This window comes from Eptatretus burgeri, chromosome 12 (assembly GCF_056783735.1).
Source record: "Eptatretus burgeri isolate ZD-2024b chromosome 12, Ebu_testis_v1, whole genome shotgun sequence".
NCBI lineage: Eukaryota > Metazoa > Chordata > Myxini > Myxiniformes > Myxinidae > Eptatretus > Eptatretus burgeri.
The window spans coordinates 83,097,274-83,116,483 of NC_140972.1; the positions used below are offsets into that span (position 1 = coordinate 83,097,274).

At 41.4% G+C, this 19,210-nt stretch overlaps 1 protein-coding gene and 1 long non-coding RNA gene across 3 annotated transcripts in view; one reads left to right on the forward strand and one right to left on the reverse strand.

Moving 5' to 3' along the window:
* The window catches only part of LOC147016012 (uncharacterized), a 40,883-nt gene extending 32,312 nt beyond the window's left edge, over positions 1-8,571 (forward strand). The window contains exon 3 of the long non-coding RNA XR_015049970.1: positions 8,226-8,571. This is a non-coding gene — a long non-coding RNA (uncharacterized LOC147016012). The remainder of the gene's footprint in view (positions 1-8,225) is intronic.
* POLR2M (RNA polymerase II subunit M) lies at positions 347-9,597 on the reverse strand. 2 transcript variants are annotated; one of them, XM_085848696.1, is made up of 4 exons: positions 9,460-9,597; positions 8,610-9,338; positions 3,854-4,046; positions 347-676 (listed from the first exon to the last, which is right to left on the reverse strand). In XM_085848696.1, the coding sequence occupies exons 1-4, from the start codon at positions 9,534-9,536 to the stop codon at positions 500-502; spliced, it is 1,176 nt and encodes a 391-aa protein (XP_085704822.1). In that variant the 5' UTR covers positions 9,537-9,597; the 3' UTR covers positions 347-499. The 2 variants fall into 2 exon arrangements, with proteins under 2 accessions (XP_085704822.1, XP_085704823.1); XM_085848697.1 differs by having other exon boundaries at positions 8,610-9,354.
* Between the last annotated feature and the right edge of the window lie 9,613 nt (positions 9,598-19,210).

Below are 19,210 nucleotides of genomic sequence, written 5' to 3' on the forward strand. Positions count from 1 at the left end.
GAGCAATCGTGGCTTCGATATCTCGGTCTCCTTGAAGTGTCATATTGAACGCTCGACTTTGAGAGACCGAGCAGCGCCGTCTAATTCGGGACATGCACACCGAGTTCACGCAGATCCCCTGCTGGGGATAAGACTTGGCTGCCTCAAACAAATTAACAGGAAATTCACCAAAGTTGCATTAACCGCTTAAAGGTCGATTTTTTTTTTCAGTGTAAGAATGATCAAATCGAACAATTCCTTCCTTTGAAATTACCCTTGCGATTCACCAAAAAATTCATGTCCTGTTCCTATTATATTTGATACTTTCGATAAAAGGTCTATTTCTAAAATCAAAATGACAAAATGATAACAGGTGCATCTGCAAATTGTATTTGCAACTAAATGGAATCAAGGACAGAATAATAAGGATAATAGAACATCATTTATACAGATAAAAAAAATTGTTTTATTTTATCAGTTTAGTCATAGTGGAAAGCAGATGTGACAAACACCAATATTATTAGTTATAATCCTCTCTCTCCACATCTTCTTCTTCTTCTTCTTCATCATCATCTTCTTCCTGCTGCAAATGTGCATCACGATAACAGCTGTTCTTTCCCAGGTTGGCCTCAAAAGGGTCCATGTGAATATTCGTGTGTTCGCTCAGCTTGGCTGCTGCAAGGTTCATCTGCAACTCCTATAACATGGACATAACAATTAGAAATGATTGTCAAACACTACGAACAACAATAGCAACCGCCATCTCAAAAATTAGGTCACTGCCAAAATCCCTCCTGTCCTCCAACCACCCGAAGCCAGTTTAAGCATGAGGATGAAGCAAAGAGGAATCTTCAAATGTTCAGAATTCCGAGGTCTTATTTGTACAGAAGATGGTTATCTTCAAAAAATCAAAGTTCATAAATTTCCAGATCAGCTGATGTGGACAACAAAGTAATGCCAAGTCATTTGCTCATAATACTGAAGAAGACTTCTACAATGGCATTAAGTATCTAAAATAATGGGCTGTAAAGTATAAACTAAATGAACTTCATGATATGAGAGATTACCTGACAGGAGAATGCAGAGGTAGCCTAACTACCTTGAGAATTATAGAACACCATATAACTACAAGCTCTCAAGTCAGGGTTTGATTTCTGACATTACTGTAAACTGTTGGATCGATGCTTAGGAAGCAGGGCTTCCAACAAAATGCACCGTCCCTTCGATGGATGTTAAGCAGGGTGTCTTCTCCGATAGCATGAGATGGTGGACGTTAAAGATCCAAAGGTGTGTTTCACAAAGAGTGGAGTCATCACCCACACCTTGAACAAATTCCAAATTCCTGCTCTGACCTCCACTCGTAAGGCAAGGGTAAACTAATCAACATAATCCTTACCATGAGACAGCTTTGGCTGCCTTAAACCAGACCGGACAGAGCATCACAAGACACATCAGAGATTACGTGCAATATTGGAATACTATGTGATTGCAGAAAAACCTTTGGGAAGACTCGACATGTCAAGAAAATATAACTCCGAAAAAAGTATTGTACAGTTCTTCGATCATATTGAACACAAGGCTGAGGGGTAGTGTCATTGGCTGAAGGCGTGGCTATGCCACTGATGCAATGCCCTCTGCTGGTTAGGGCATGAATTTGTAAATTGTTCAAGGTGCCGGCGATATGTCGCCGACACTTCGCGAAGGACACCGTGGGATCTTTAACATGCACCAACGAATGCTGGCAGATGGGACGCTCATTTTAACGTCCGTCCGAGGGACGGAACACACGTTGATGAATCACTCTGCCGGTGAAACACCGGGAAGACAGTTTACAGCTTGGTCATGATTCAAACCCAGGTTTGAAAGCTTTGAGGTGAGTGTGTGTACCTCCAAGCCATTCTGTCAGCCCATTGTACAGTTACTCCTGCGTATTAGTGACACAAGTTTTACAAATATGCAGCAGAGCCCAAAAACAGAAAAGCAGAATCCAACAATTACAAACAGAAGGTGAGTTCATTCAAGTGCTGGTCATAAGTTGGTTCGCTCACAGATGGAAAGATTTGACAGAACGTTGATTGAACCGCAGTGGAAAGCAAGGAGAAGCATGGGAATCATTGAAGCAAAAGATGACACTAGCTTTCATAATCAAGTCGCTGTTTTTCAAGCTTAAGACTCGTTTTCGATTCGGCTTGGAAATATATATGAAAGGACTATACAACAATTAATTTCTTTAGTCTCCATTATCAGGTTCAAGCTGTTTGGGACAAACCCTGGTCTTGATGGCTCTGGCCAGGGTTGCGTCCTCATTTAGTAGCTTTGAACCCAAGGAGATGTCATCACATTGTTTATTTGGGTAGGGTGTACGCAGCTGTATATTTGAAGAGGCACGGAGGTCCCTGCATGTCAGTGCCTGGCCGCAGATCTGCACTTTGATTTTGACCCTGGACGAGTCATACCAATGACTTTTAAAATGGTATATGCTACTTTCCTTCTTTAGTGGATGGAGCATGGACAAACCTAATCAATTTGGAAGCATTGGAAGGATGAGATTCCTTTTTAATTGCCCCCACTTAATGTAGAGATAAAAGCAGAGTGCCCCAGGAACTTTACTTCGCACAAGCTCAGCAGCTGTTTGTCTGGTCGAGTCTGGTATTGGCTCATATATTTCCCTGCATGTTTGTGCATCATGTGTTGCAGATCCCCTGTGAGCATTATACCTTGGGAAAAAAAATTATCGTAGTGTATGGGCATACATGCGTAAGGTCAGACATTATTGGGACATCATTCAGAAAGATGCATCCTCCTATCCTTATTCTTGCATACTTTCCTTTTGCGGTCTGGTTTGTGGACAGAGTGGATGAGGAAAACCAAGGAATTGCAGAAGACAAAAATGGAGGACAGAAGCCAAGTGAGACGGACTCAAAATATGGCATGACAGGTGGCACCATTACTGGTTACGTCACGCGTCTCATGACCAGAACCAAAAAAAAAAACAAATCTCAACCTGAGCCGAGTTTTCATGATTCGGTCAAGTTAGAGCCTCAAATTGGAGTCAATGGAGGTGCATCCAGGCTTGTGCAAAAATGGCTTGAACCTGCTAATGGAGAAAGGAACAAGTGTCCTGGAAACTATAGCCTGGGAAGACAGATTTGAGAATGCCAGTGCAGACACAAACGAAACAGCAAAAGAGCACATGAAACTAGAGTCTCAAAAAAGACCCTCATTCCGCACGGCCCACATGTTGTCTTTCCATTTTATCAAACTCCCGTCATTATAAACTAATGTACTGTTGGTGAAAGAAAGCAAACTGTTGGTGAAACAAAGAAGTATGCCCATCCAACTTTGCATTTGAGCCACAGTGAACCGCCATCCTGTAATGCATGAAGATCAAAATTTTTTTAAATGAACAAAGGTCTGAGTACTCAATAGCTTACCTGGATCATTCCAGAACAAACACAGAAACTGGCAGCTTTGAGCAGAGGAGACAGCCGGATTACAAACCCTTTGAATGAGCAGTGTACTACTCTACGACGCAACGCCATGCCTAAGGAATACTGGGAGTAACATTTGGCATTAGATCCTATTATGTTGGAAAACCCCGTCCAGGCCATCCTACATCTGATTTATCCTATCACTCCATGATGTTAACACTGATGGGAAAGCTCAGCAACATGGTGCGAACATAATGAAGGAGAAAATGGACATGTACAAGGCTCAGTAGACAAATTAAAAAATAGCTTCTAAAGCGAGGTCAAATTGGTTATCCCATCTACAATGGCTCGATAACACAGAAATGTTCAACAAACAAACTTTTTCTTCCATACTAAGACATTTTGATGACCGGTGGAGGCAAAAATCCACTCCTAACACCCACTTGTTGTCTTCGTTTTTGTTTCTGCAGAAGTGCTGCTGCTTCTTCTAGAGATAGAATCTTTGCTGGAGCATTATGTAGAGGGGGTAAGTGTGCTGACGTCATTGCAGCCAAGGATTCCTGGACCTCAGGCTGCTTTGCAGGTGTCACAGGCACAATCCTTTCCAGACTTTGTAGCAAGTTTTTCTGCAACGACCTGAAAAGGATACAAAAAAAAAAAAAAATAGTACAATGCCCTCCCAGAACAAAATGAACACTTCTGAATGCAATAAAAACTAGAACGGTACTCGGTAGAATGCATACCTCCGCCAGGCTAAACAGTTTATGTTTTGTATCCCACTGGTGGGCCGGATCTGGATTTGAACCTCAATCAAAATCTAAATTGGCTTGTTCTTTTCACCTCACCAACTCGTCCACCTAGTTTTGTCATAACTCGTCCACAACCTTTTGAAATATCGTGCTATATATCGTTTTTGGCCCCATCTCTCAATGGTGAAGACTCAATAAAAAATTTAAAAAAATTATCACATTCGGATCTTCACCAAAATCTAATCAATTTGTCCTTGTCCCTCCCTGTCCATGAAGTTTCGTTTGAATCAGTCCACAATGTTTTGAGATGTCCTGCTCACAGACAGACAAACAAACAAAGAAAAATGTCATGCAGAATATGATACTTATGAAATCCCCCCCAAAAAAAATTCGCCATAAAAATAGTTGGTGATTGAATTCAGTGACCTGACATGCAAATCCTCTTCAAATTTGTCCATCGGATGAAATTTGAAGATTTTAGAAATTCCACCCAGGTTGTTGACCTTTGGCTGATGTTCACCTTTTGGCCTAAGTTGACCGCAAAGATAACTGTTGGTTGAATTCAGTGACCTGACATGCACATTCTCTTAAAATTTCAAGTCAATGAGATGAAAATTGAGGATTTTAGAAATCTCACACAAGTTGTTGACCTTTGGCATATGTTGACCTTTTGGTCTAATTTCACAAGTAACAAACGAGTTGACCTCAAAAATAATTGGTGGTTGAATTCAGTGACTTGAAATATATATCTTCTTCAAATTTAAAATCGGATGAAAATTGAGCATTTTAGAAATCTCACCTAAGTTGTTGACCTTTAGACTGACTGTTGACCTTCGGCCGATATTGTCCTCAAAAATAGTTGGTGGTTGAATTCAGTGACCTGATATGCAAATCCTGTTCAAATTTCGAGTCAATCGGATGAAAACTGAGGATCTTAGAAATTCGACAAAGTTGTTAACCTTGGGCCGATGTTGTTGACCTTTTGACCTATAGAGTCAATAAACATTGACAGCTTCACCTTTGTCCGTCGGAATCCTCTGGTACAGCTTGACGAAGATAGCTGAAAGCATTCGCGAGTTATTGCACTCACAAACTAGACAGACTGACATACGATGAAAATTCTGTTAGACAGACAGACAGACAGACAGAATCATAAACCAGACCAACCAATATACAGGACTTGCAAATCTTAGATTTCTTCGATTTCACAAGTAACAAACAAGAAAGATGTCGTGCATAGCACGATACTTGCGAAATGAAAATATACGATAGTTGCCATAGAAACGGAAATTTGGAAAATTTGACCTATCAATTGGTTTACATGATTGAATGTTGTGCACAACAAATCAAGTTGATACATTTTCTAATTGCCACCTATATGTGTTTTACATGTTTTGGATGGCATTGACCATGATCTTTGACTAGTTTTGACCAGATTTTATACACGTATACTACAACTCTGAACAAATAAATCTGTGTCAGTTTTAATCTGATATCTTGAAAAATTCCTGAGGTTGGGCAATAATAAAATCATAAAAATATCCCATTTGATGATAATGGGGTGAAATTGTTGTCATGGACACCGTTTTCTCTTTGCTATGTGCTGTTGCCAGGTGGGATTTTTAGCAGCGTCTCGCGTAGCGAACGCTGCTCGAGGAACGCTCGGCGTTGTTCTTCTTCTTGTGAAGACAAAACCTTTATATTCGGACTCGGCTCTTTTATATACACGATCTGGATCTCCTTAAATACTAAGCACTTCTACACATCCTCGCATTGAGGGTGCCTTTTGAGAGCGTCTATCATGAACTTTTAAATATATTTGGACATTTGCTTTAAAGTTTCGAAAAGTTGACGTTACTATTTAAAGATTATTCCATTTAATGTATTGTAAATTCGTAAATACATTATTTATTTCGTAAATACACTATGACTGGTCTCGCTATTGGCTTAATCAAGGCATGTGACAAAATATCGGAAGTTTATTTTATTTTATTTTTTTAGCCGACAAAACCTTTAGGATGCTGCTCTTGGACACATTTGTCCTCGTTTTCCTATGCCAGGTGGGACTTTTTCCGATGCCAGGTGGGATTTTTTCCTATGCCACTAAACCAAGATGAGCAAAACCTGAAAAAAGAAAGAAATTCAATAAATTAATTCTCTTTTTCATCCTCTTATCTCAGTACTGAGGTGTTTTACCAATGGATAGCCTTTTGATTATGACTGGTGAACCTCAAGTGTTATTTCTGAAGGCCCTCAGCCAAAGTCTAACGGGGTCTGAAGTGTCCTAGGGGTTTTAAGAGGTCAAATGGGTCTTGGGATTAAAAGAAAAAAAAAAGGTTTAGTGTCTTGGAGTTTTTGAGGGTCTTTAAAGGGTCTTCGGGGTCTTACGATACAACCTGGTGTTGGCTTAGTGGTTAGGGTGGGCTACCTTAGGATCTTAGAGTCCTGAGTTCAAGCCCTGTTGGCTGCTGAATTAACACCAAGTGGGGTTGACTCAGCCTGTCATCCTTCTGTCGCCAAAACGAGTACCAGTATCCTGGTAGAGGGGCACAGCATCAGTGGCACGGCCACGCTTCCAATAAATAATAGCTACCCCGGCAGCCAAGTTGTCATACACAACAGAACAGAGTCTTATAGGGTCTAATTATAAAGGGTCTAAAGGGCCAGAGGGGTCTGAAAGGGTCGAAAGGGTGTAAAGGTGTGAAGGGTACAGATTGTCTTAAAAAAAAAAACAAGGTACAAAGGGTATAAAAGGTTTAAAATTGTCTTCAGGAGTTTAAAAGGTGAAAGTGTCAAAAACGTGAAAGGCTCTGAAGGTTTACACGTCTAAAACACACGTTCAACAAGCAGCAGCTCATTCCTCCTTTCCAAGCAATGGTGGTGGTTCTCTGTGGATTGCACGTGGCACCGTCTTCCTGCAGGAAATATGTTACATCCTACAAAATACCATAATGGTTAACAAGAAACCCTCTTACCACTCTACCAGCAAGGCATTTTGCAGTTTGGAAAACTTTTACTGTGAGAAAATGGTGTCACATGCAATATGCAGAGAACCACCTCTGCCTACCCGAGACTGAATGCGTTACAGTTTCTTCTCTGGGCGCCACAGATTCCTGGCATGAATGCCATTGGAGATCTGCGAACGTGGATTGGGAGTTGCGGAAAAGCCGACCTCTGCTAAATAATACATGAGATGTAAGAAAACCTACGGCCATGCTTGGAAAAAAAACTGGATCAGGCTATCATACAGAACATCATCGATTCAAAGTCTTCACAGATTCGAGCACCGTATGATGCCAAAGAACATGCTACCAGATACCAATATAGATAGTTCAGAATATTGTGTTGAGGTGGCAGGATGGTCTAAACTCTAAAGGAAGGCACACTCACCTTTGAGCTGCCTAGCCTGTATTCAAATCCCGACCAAGCAAAAAAAACTGTCGTCCTGGTGCTTCAGCAAAGGCAGGGCGATTCATCAAGGTGTGTGCCGTCCCTCGGATGAACATTTAACTGGGCGTCCCATCTGCCGGCGTTAGTTGATGGACATTATAGATCCCATAGTGTTCTTTGCAAAGAGAAGACGAGCTATCGCTGGCACCCTGAACAAATTCTAAATTCCTACCCTAAGCTACAGAGGCACTGCCTTAGTGGCACAGCCATGCTCTCAGCAATGATGCGACCAGCAGTCACAGGTTATGTACAAAATGAATGAATGAAGAGATTGCTCATATCCCAGATTGTTAAAAATCAGAAGTATTCACTCCATCCTTTTGGTAGGGCACTGTACAATACAGTACTGAAAATGAAAAATAAGGGAAATGCCCCTGCACTCACCTGGTTGAACCGGGGAAACACAGGTAGATGTGGATGACCCCCAAAATGTGTAAATTAGCCGATGGTTTGAACAAACTTGTGAAATCACCGTGCAGCGACGATTCCTACCAGGTTACGTCTACATCGGGCGAATAGCTTTTGAAAAGAAGTCAAAAGTAGCGATCCTGGAATCAGAACGACCTTCAAAATTTACTAACTTGATATGCAATTTGTTTTCCATGGGATTTGCAAGGAATCAGGAGGCCTTGGTTCTCAGAAGTTCCACAAAGTTTGAAGAAAATAGGACGACCGTATTCGTTTCAGCACATCACGATGATGAAGGTTGTGGCCAAGTCGTGTTCAACAAACCTGATGCATCCAACTTGGGAGATGTTTACATACAGAGACCGACCGACTCCGTGCGACGCCAATACCTCACCTGAACTGCGTTCCAGGTGAGCTTAAAACAAAAAAATGAATCGAATTATAATGCACAGTATATATATATATATATATATATATATATATATATATATATATATATATATATATATATATATATATATATATATATATATATACATATAATTATTTTTAAACATTCACGCCAAATAAAAACACTCAAAAAAAGGTTCACCTGTATGGTCTGAACTGTTCTTTTCTGCAGCACGGATTCCTTTGCCTGTTCTCAATGACTTCAATGAAGTGAGGCTTTTGGGAGAAGGTAACAAAGGGGTTTGAGCCACCCGATGCATCCACCTGGGAGATGTCGTCAACAGCAGAGCACGGGAGCAGGTGATGCAGGTGATCATCGTTTGAAAGGTGAACGCTGTTGAGACCTTCAATCAGTGCATCCTCGTTAGGGGACACTCCGTCGGTAGTCGGCTCTGGGCCATCCACCTGAGGTCTTCCACCAATCATGTGGCTTGAAAAATTTTCAGACATTTGTTCGTTGGTGCTTTCAGCAAAACAATCCTGCACTCGATTATTATCATTATCATTTATTACCTGCACCAATCGCACGTCGTTGTGGAACTTATCTCCATCTTTCCCAACTTTTCTCACACCTGCGCCCAATTCACACACCTTGGGTGACGTAGTGCCACCTGATTTGATGCACCTGTTCAAAGACACGTGTACAACCTGATTCGGTGACTCGGGGTCCAAACAAGCTTCTCCACCACCACCACCACAACCAATAAGCGTGGTGCCTCGTACGGGGCAAGGAACGGTGCGTTCATGGGTTGCATTAGAGAGTACCCCGGCGAGGTGATGGGCCTCGCTCAGCCTCGACACCGCCGTTCGCAGCCGGTAAACAAGCTCCTCCACCTTGACTCCACCGTCCGGTAAGGTTTTCAAGAACTCTCTGACGGATAGAGACGCTGGAGGGTTACGAGTTACAATTCAGCCGAGACAACGCCCGTCTGACTTGATAAATAAACCAGGTTATATCAACTCCGGACACCGCCGATTCATTGTTTCCATACCTGTTGTCAAGCAACCTTTCCTGGCGTCGTAAACGTTCCAACAACTCTTGTTTACCCACATTACCTGTAAACGCCATACTGCGCAACGCACAGACCACCTACTACTTCCGGGTCAACGTAAACTGTTGGACCACTTTTTACTTCCGGGTCGAGATGACTGGTGGAGCACGTTTTTTTTTTCCGTTCGCTCTTCAGATCGACACAAACGATGAAACTATTGTAATACTGTATATAATCCGATATCGTAAAAAGGAGAGGTATATACAGTTGACATAATAGTTGTGTCTCTATACACCTCAAGTGAGGTGACGGTCACGCAAATGTTCACTGGACGGACGGTTCAAACCGGAATGTGCAAATGTAGAAAAAAAAAAAATGTTTGAGTCCGTTCCCAGAACTTCCGTGTTCCTTTATTAGTCTCGCGAGACGTGTGCGTGCGTGCGTGTGTGTGCGTGTGCGTCTGCGTGCGTGTGTGTGTGCGCGCGCGTGTGTGTATGTGTGTGTGTGTGCGTGTGTGTGTGTGCGGGCGCGTGTGTGTATGTGTGTGTGTGCGTGTGCGTGCGTGTGTGTGTGTGTGCGTGTGTGTGTGTGCGGGCGCGTGCGTGCGCGTGTGTGTGTGCGTGTGCGTGCGTGTGCGTGCGGGCGCGTGTGTGTGTGTGTGTGTGTGTGTGTGTGTGCGCACACATGCGCACCAAAAAAATATGTATATGTATATGTATATATATATATATATATATATATATATATATATATATATATATATCCTCTCTTTCTCCCTCCACCTCCTCCCTCTCTCCGACCCCTCCCCCTCTCTCCCCTCTTTTTCTTTCTCCCCTCTCTTAGTATTCCCATCAGCAAAACGACGGGGGGGGGGGGGGTGTTTGTTCGTCTCTGTGCCCCAAAGGAAGATAATATTAAATAATTGGTTCACGAGTCAGTAAGTGACCACTATATTCGTTATTGCTGTCTGTCTGTCTGTCCCAAGCATAGCTCCGTGGGTTTTGAAACGATCCTGATAAAATTTTGGTGGGAGGTTTATATCATGATCTAGTTGTGTTTTCCTGAGAATGGGCGTGGTGCACCCATTATGGGCAGATCCATGCCCAAAAAACATGTGTTTTTAGCAAAGATCGTAAAGCGGAGCAAGATAGCCCACTCATGCGAAACAGTGAAGTATCCAATGGACGCCCTTGGCGGCAATTTTAGCAGGCAGGCAGAGCGAGTTTGCGCTCGCCAACAACCCGGAATTATTACCACTAGAATGGCTTGTGAACATGAGTACTAATTTTTATTTTGTTTCTGGTGTTCTTAATTTTTTGCCTGGGGCACGGTACATTAAAACACATTATAATGAATTTGCACTTTTGGAAAGTCAAAGCTTACTGCATATTTCAGTTATGACCATCATCATTTTGTATAGTACAGCCCATACATCCGTAAACATGGATTTCACTCCAACAGAATCCCTTTAACCTCTTTGAGCTTCATATGCATGTACTAAAATATCCAGTGTAAATGCTTGGAAGGAGGGATTCATGTCTCATAATGCTTGCTGGGATAAGTTCTTTCATACTCTGTGATCTGCATTATTTGAACTACAGCCTACATTTATCTATCTTTGATCTACATGCAAATGTATGGGTACTACAGTTCTTGTTTAATGAAGATCATTAATCTGATTTAATAATGGTTTCATGATATTTGCATGTAATAATATATATTGCAGACCTTTATAGAATCTAATGTTCATTCAAGCACATGGCTCTGTCGCAAAACGAAGGAAAACAAACAGATCATTCATTTCTGCTGTCATGATGCATTACATACAAGTACATTGTTGGGATAGGATTTAAAATTGTACAAGACATTGAAATGTATATGAACACTGGAATGTTTAAATACATGGACACCCGTGCATCTGATATTTTGATGTAGTGCAAATAATTGAAAATAATTTATCTTTTCATTAATTGTCAAGAGATGATGCAATGTTCAGCATGGGTACTGCGAGTTTCATTTCCACCTGTAAAATGTGTGAAAAATCATTGCAGGTAAGCGTTTAAAAGTACATTTGCCAATGACACATAGATTTTTTTTTTCTCGTAAAGTAAATCCATATGCATGAATGAAGACACTGGAAAATGCAGACTTGTAAAGGAAAGGAAAAGAAAGAAATACTGTACTTGGAATACAAAGACATTTGTAAAGTTATGAAGTTTACATAGAAATTCTTCCATATTTACGTGTACAGCTATTATTTTGATATTGTAACAGGTTATTGCATATTGAATGTTTGCTGTGTGTGTCCCTCTGTGATTGTGTGTGTGTGTGGGGGGGGGGGGTGACCCTTGCCTCCCCTCCCCGGATTTCTCCCCATGCCTAAATAGTTACTTCGAAGGATACTTTCTTGGAAGGTGATATTTATCATACAGATTGTGTTGCATGACTTCTTTTGTTGATATATATATATATATATATATATATATATATATATATATATATATATATATATATATATATATATATATATATATATATAATATACACACATCTCCAGGTGAGAATAATATACTTTCTGCGTGTGTCTGGGCTTTGATTTTTATCCTTTCCTCTCTCAATTTGCCTATTCTTTTTTTTTATCTGTTAGCTTCTCTTCTTCTCTATTTCTCCATCCTAATTTCTCTCTCTCTCCCATTTCTTCTACCTCATCTCTTAATTTGTGTAATTTCACTTGTGATAAAAAGAAACTTTCTTGTACACGGCTAATGTATCATCGCCTTACTCTCTTTCCCACCCCTCTCCTGCCTCCTACTCCGCGGTCGAACTACAACCAAGAAAGCAGCTTGCTTGCGAAAATGGCCACCATTCTGCTCCGTTGAGTACTTCACAGAATTGAACGCGATTGCGCACGAGTGAGCTATCTTGCTGTGCTTTGCGATCTTTGGTTTTTAGGGGGTAGCTGATTTCAAGTTACATCTTCTCCGAGGGGGTTTGTTGAATCTGGCAGGGGTTTCAGTATTTGGTTAGCCCAATGAAACCTGCATAGCCCCACAGAGCTCGATTTTTCATTTTCCTCCCAAGGTCAAGGTCACAGGTCATGAACTTAGAAAATGTCAAAAAAAATCAATAAATTGGGCATCGAGCTCCTCGAGTTTTCAACTGTTTTGAATGAAAGTTGGTATGTAAGTAGTGCTCTTCGAGTACTACAACTTTCATCATTTACGTTTTTCCAGATTCCCGCTAGTTTGCCCTTGGCGTCCCCTCGAAGGTCAAAAAATAAAAAAGGCGCACCGTGCACATTGCTCGTGAACCATCACCGTCTCCAGACTTGTTATTATTATTTTGTATACATTGTTGAGGCTCGTTTAACAGCTAACACACAGAACATATAACAAAGGGAGCAGGAGACAAGAGGGGGTGAGAGAGGGAACTTTTCAATCAGAAAAACAGGGAATTTGAAGGAGGTAGGTTTGGGGTGGATTAATGGGGATATAAAAGATCATGCTTTTGGATGGGGGAAGACATGAGATGGTGTTGAACAGCTATGATGATTTTTTGAGCTGAGATTTCAGTTGAAATTGTTCACGATATTTTTTAGATATTCTTTAGTATTCGATATTAAAATCTCAAGGCAGTGAAAAACCTTTGTGATCCAGTTCGAAACGACAAACACAAGCAAAGCAACACACATAAATATATACGAGTACAAGGGACGATACTAACTTGGCACAGAAATGACGATGAAGTCGATATCCATCCCAGTTGTCTCACTCTGTTCTCCCATCATTTCCTTATTTTGGCATTTAGGGGGATTCTGTGCATTCTGAATCGCTTTTCCAACCGATTGATGCACCAAAAGGTACAGCATCTCTACATTTTGTGAGAATAACATACATCTAATCTAATATATAAACCTCTTTCTAACCACTCACTCACTCACTCACTGATATTAAAGATCGGTACCTTCCGGGTGGTGATGTAGAAAGCTGAAATTTTGCATGCCGATGGACATCGAAGCCGCTACACCAGAAAAATTCACAGAATCGTAAGACAACATCCATAAATGAAACTATAAATAAATGAAAAAAAATTCAGGTGAGCGACACGAGACAATGGGGAAGCACGGTAATTTTGTGTGCTGAAGGACATTGGAGGTGATGCACCAGGAAAAAAAAATCACTGAACTGTTGGAAAGCATCAGTAAATGAAAATATAAATAAATGAAAACAAATAAATGAAAAATCAAATGCAAGTGAGTGACCCGAGACAAGGGGGAAGCACATTTCGGATGCTTACACAATGTGTAAGCATATCTCGCTCATATATAAAGCTATTTTCTCACCACTGACTGACTCACTCATTGACTGACACAAACTGTTATTAAAGATTGGTACCTTCTAGGTGACGTAGAAAGCTGAAATTTTCGTGCTGATGGACATCGAAGCCAGTACACCGGAAAAAATTCACGGAATCGGACAACATCCAGAAATGAAAACATAAATAAGTGAAAAAAAATGAATGAAGAAAAAAAATGCAGGTGAGTGATCCAAGACAATGGGGAAGCACGGTAATTTTGTGGCCGGCGGCCATTGAAGCCAAGACACCAGGAAAATCACAGGACTGTCGGAAAGCATCCATAAATGAAAATAAAATAAATAAATGAAAATAAAATGCAGGTGAGCGACACGAGACAATGGGGGAAGTACAGTTCGTATTCTTGCACAATGTGTAAGCACACCCCACTTGTATACATATAAATATGATAAATAGGAGAACTATATACAGCGCTGCCTGATGTACAAATAACGCAAGCGATGAATATTGTAGTTTGTGGTAAATTATGGAAACAAAATGGCGTCCATGACCCATGTGACCAGAAATTTTCATGAGATGCCATGCCGCAACTCTCTGATGCACGAGCTCCAGATTTTACATTGGTAGGTATGGGGATAAAAGGTTGACAAAGTAATGTTGGTGAGAAAAATATCTGGACTTTGCAAGGTTTTCTTGGATGAATGTGGTACATCCTCGGCTGAAAACATAGGGAGTGGAAAATTAAATTGTAGCAGATCATGAGGCTGTAAATTTGCCCGCGTGAGAGAGGGGGAAATGTGGCATTGTGCGTATTCCTCTTGGCAGATGATCTCTATGATGGTCAGACATCTAAGTTCCATCAAATCCAGGAGTAAGGAATGGGATTTATGGAAGCTGGCACACAAGGCAAAACAATATACTCCATTGTACTATTTATAAATGTCTTGCATATTATGAGAGGTTAATTGGTGTGAAGAAATGACTACCTTCTTATCTTTGCTAGTTTGGTTGTGAGGGTTGCAGCTGTAACCAATCTGCTTCTGGGATGAGGAACAATTTGTCATAAGGTAGAATCTTGGCAAAAACATAATAAAAGATTTCCAGGTTTCTGGAGATGTCATTTATCTCAACCAGAACATAATTTGGTTCACAATTCACCCTCAGGCAAATTTTTTCTGAATGGGAAAAGAGACGATGCCATCAAAAGCTGCACACCGTTGCATATGTGGAGAAAAATCACAAAGCCAGGCATTCCTTAAAGTAAATAAAATAAAACTTAAAAAATTGATAGATTCATATGGAATGATTGCAGAAGCCACTCAATATGGAACAGAAGGATCAGTATTGGAGGTTTGCAGGAAAAGGGTCAGTATTGGAGGTTTTTAGTCATTCCACGATCCAGTTTACAAGATTACATTTTGTCGAGATCTGGGTTTGAAGTCACTGAAACATGGGACATTATGGATAATATAGTGAGAGAAGGATGTATTTCAAGCAGTTGAGAGAACCTCACATGATCTTTTCCAAGATTCACATGATATCAAACTGGACAGCAGGCTTTCATCACTTCCAAACGACTTGCTCAATAATGCAGTGTTCCATCTCACAACACCTTAGCAGAACTGTAATTTTAGTTTCTGTCAGTGAAATTATTTATCTGATGATACTTCAACTTGTTGTGCAGGGTTTTGGCCAGGGTAGTACCACATAATGGTCCACTTTTTCAAAAAATATTTAATTATATAACTAATGTCATGCGATTTTCAACAATCAAATGTGAAAGCACTGCCAACTCGCACATGAAGTGATCAGGTGAATAAGATAATCATGGACAAAGGCAAACAGAGTCTCTGAGTAGTTCACTTCCAAGCCCTGAAGTCACAAAGTAGTCTGCCAACAGACCCACATCCAGCTACATATAAAGGTGTGTAAGAGCCGCATTCAAGGAGCTCCTTGGTGTCACTGCATGCTCCCCCTTTTGAAGATAAACATCCATATTCCCCATGTTCTTTGCAACAAAAAAATTTAAACATTTTTCACAATTTCTTCTCCAAACATGTCGTCAACAACAAAAGTTCAAAACTTACAGAGAAAAATGCAGTGAACAAATCTGGAAACAGACATAATGTCACATCAGTTAACATTTCCTCGAGCAAATTTACATATCGTTGCTGCCCTCAATTTCTATGAGTTTGGGGATTATTTTGGGGAATTATTGCTCCTGAGTTTGGGGAAGAAAACTGAAATGTATTCCTCAGTTGGCATATCTTTACGGTTTATGGCTTATTCGACCTGATCTGGAAAACCAAGTGTTGTTCGAATGATCGAGAACTCTGACCTTCTATCGAACACACAAAAGTGGAATGTTTGTCCCAACATGTTCATCATCAGCATGCTTCATTTTGTCTACCCTTTCCTACAGTCATTTGAAAGTTTTTGCAGGCCTCTGCAGTGTGTCATATACATTGTGCCTTGGAAGGTTGGTGTGGATTGGTCTCCTGAAAATAATTTCTACTTGTGCAGGTAGGTTTGTGTCAATGGGTGTAATTCGCAAATTGAGCAGAGCTCTGTGGACATCTTGACCTGACTTGTGGTACTTCTTCCAACATCGACTTGATCGGCTGGACCATTAATTCTGCTAATCCGTTGGAGCGAGGATATCAGGATGAGGAAGTTGTGTGCTTGATGGACCAGTTGGCATACATATCATTGTACGCTTTCCCAACGAATTGGGGTTATTGCCAGATACGATCTCTTCAGGTGCTCCAAGAAGCCTGACTGTTGATGAGGTGATCTGTGTGACTGATACACTTGAGGTGCTGGCTAACTTGTGAATGACTTGATATTTAAAGTGATAGTCCACAGTGATGAGGACGTCTTCCCTATTCACCTCAAATGGGATAGTTCCCAGCTTTGTTCAAGGGGTGAAGTGTATTTCGTGAAGCTCGAGTGGTTCTTTATGCTGTAGATTCTGGCTTTCTTGTCAAGTATGGCATCTTCCAACAAACTTGGCAATATCCCATATATTACAGAGTTATGAGCTCAACGTCTGGTGTTCTCCACCTCCAAAGTATCCCATGTGAAGTTGGCTGAGCATTGTATGTCGGCATGCACATCAATTTATGTATAAAGACTTGTCTTCCCTTGAAGATGACACGACTAGAAGCTTCTAGTTCACCTGGCCAATATGGTCTCGAGTCTTGTGGGAGTTCCTTTATCGATTCCAGACATCCAGCATGGATTACTTATTGTAGTGCTTCCAGAACAGGGCTGCATGTTGTCTCCTGCATTTGCTACACTCAAAATAGACAGTCTATGTTATGGGTATCTGGGCCATCCTTGAGGGTGACATTGACCTGGAAGTCAAGGAATATGTCATCTTTCTTACCTGGTTCAGGCAACCTGCTCAGTGCATCAACGAGTATCATGGAGGCCCCTGACTTGTACTTAATGGAGAAGTTGTAGCCTTGAATCTTGATTTGGAGTCTTTGAAGACGTGGCGGGGTGCTCTTCAACAGTTTGTTGCAGATCATCTCCAATGGTTTGTGATCTGGATGGAGATGGAAGTTGCTGCCAAACAAGCAAGTATGGAACTGTATAACCCCGGACATGAGTGCTGGAGTTTCCCTCTCGATGTTCGAATAGTTGACTTGGGCAGTGGATAAGGTCTGTGATGGCAATACAACTGGTTTTCCATCTTGTCGAAGAAATTCCCCAAGCCCTTTCTGAGATACATCAATGTCCAGTGTGGTCGGTCTTTCTGGATTGTAGTGTTACAGGCATGATTCAGTGGTGATTGGGTGCTCGATAGCAGAGAATGCTGCCTGGTGGTCTTCTTGCCACAGGTATGGGATGTTCTTGAACAGTAGCTCTCATAGAGCCACAACGTTATCAGCACAATTGGGTATGTATGCTAAGATGTAATTCATGACCCCAAGTTACTTCTTTAGGTCTTCCTTATCTTGGAGATTTGGAATTGCAGAGATATCCTCTTATCATCCAGGTTCTGGGCGTATGCCAGCATCGGAGTACACTAATCCGAAGAAGTTGATTTGGTTCACTTTGATTCGGCACTTGTTGCTGTCGAAAACGAATCCTTCCTGCTCAGCTGTTTCTACAAGGCATTATGGGCGTCGTTTGGTGGGGGACATGTCCCCCCCCCACTTTTTATCAAGGGGGGGGCAACATATCGATTGTCACCCCCCCCCCCCACTTTTTTCATTGAACGTAAGTTACGTAACACAAAACGAGCTGCTCTTGTACAACCAGGCCGAGATGCTCCTCAAATACAAGAATAAATTTTGTAATCTATCTATCTATCTAATTCCAGCAATCTCTGTGTCTGTGTCTGTGTCTGTGTCTGTGTCTGTGTCTGTGACCGCCGTTTCTCGACAACCGCCGGTCCGATCTAATTGTAACTTGCCAGATATATTGCTGGGGACCTGAGGATGTGCCTTTTCAAGGTTTGATTTTAATCGGACAAGTGCTTCCCAAGTTATGGCCATTTATTTACCAACCAATGACAGGACACGTTGCTGCGGCCATTTTATATCAACCAATGACAGGAAGCGTTGCTGCGTACCCGTGGTCGATGGTGAAGAGAAACTCAGCCGCGTTCGCCATTACGGGTTTTTTCTCCTCTCCTCTCCAGTCCTCTCCAGTCCTCTCCAGTCCTCTCCAGTCCTCTCCAGTCCTCTCCAGTCCTCTCCAGTCCTCTCCAGTCCTCTCCAGTCCTCTCCAGTCCTCTCCAGTCCTCTCCAGTCCTCTCCAGTCCTCTCCAGTCCTCTTCGTGTTTTTCCTTGCTAAAAGGCAAAATATGTTGGCGCTAATTGAATAATTGGCCATAAAAAGCCTCCGTATTCTTGCCCTGGACGAGGAAACAAAGAAGCGCCGTTTCCTCAGCGATGTTGTTTATGAAGAGGTGCGAACGAGATAAAGGTGTGTACAATGTACATGGAGACGATTTTTATTATTATTTATTTATTGAAGAAAAATTGTTCCAAAAATAATTTATCAAAAAAAGTGCACAACTGTTTTTTTGTTTCCAATTGTCAAAACGCTGTGGCCTTTGGAAGTGTTAAGGAATTCAGCTCCACTCAGCATGCTTACCAATGAAATACATCTCAATTTGGTGGTAAAAACGATTCACAACGACGGGTTTCCTTACTCATTGCTCTGCAGTCTGCATTCAACCCCTTCATTTGTCATCTCATTGACCTCATTTCATCTATCTACAATTCCAGCAGTGTGTGTGTGTGTGTGTGTGTGTGTGTGTGTGTGTGTGTGTGTGTGTGTGTGTGTGTGTGTGTGTGTGTGTGTGTGTGTGTGTGTGTGACTGCTGTTTCCCGACAACCACTGGTCCGATCTAATTGAAACTTGCCAGGTATATTGCTGGGGACCTGAGGATGTGCCTTTTCAAGATTTGATATTAATCGGA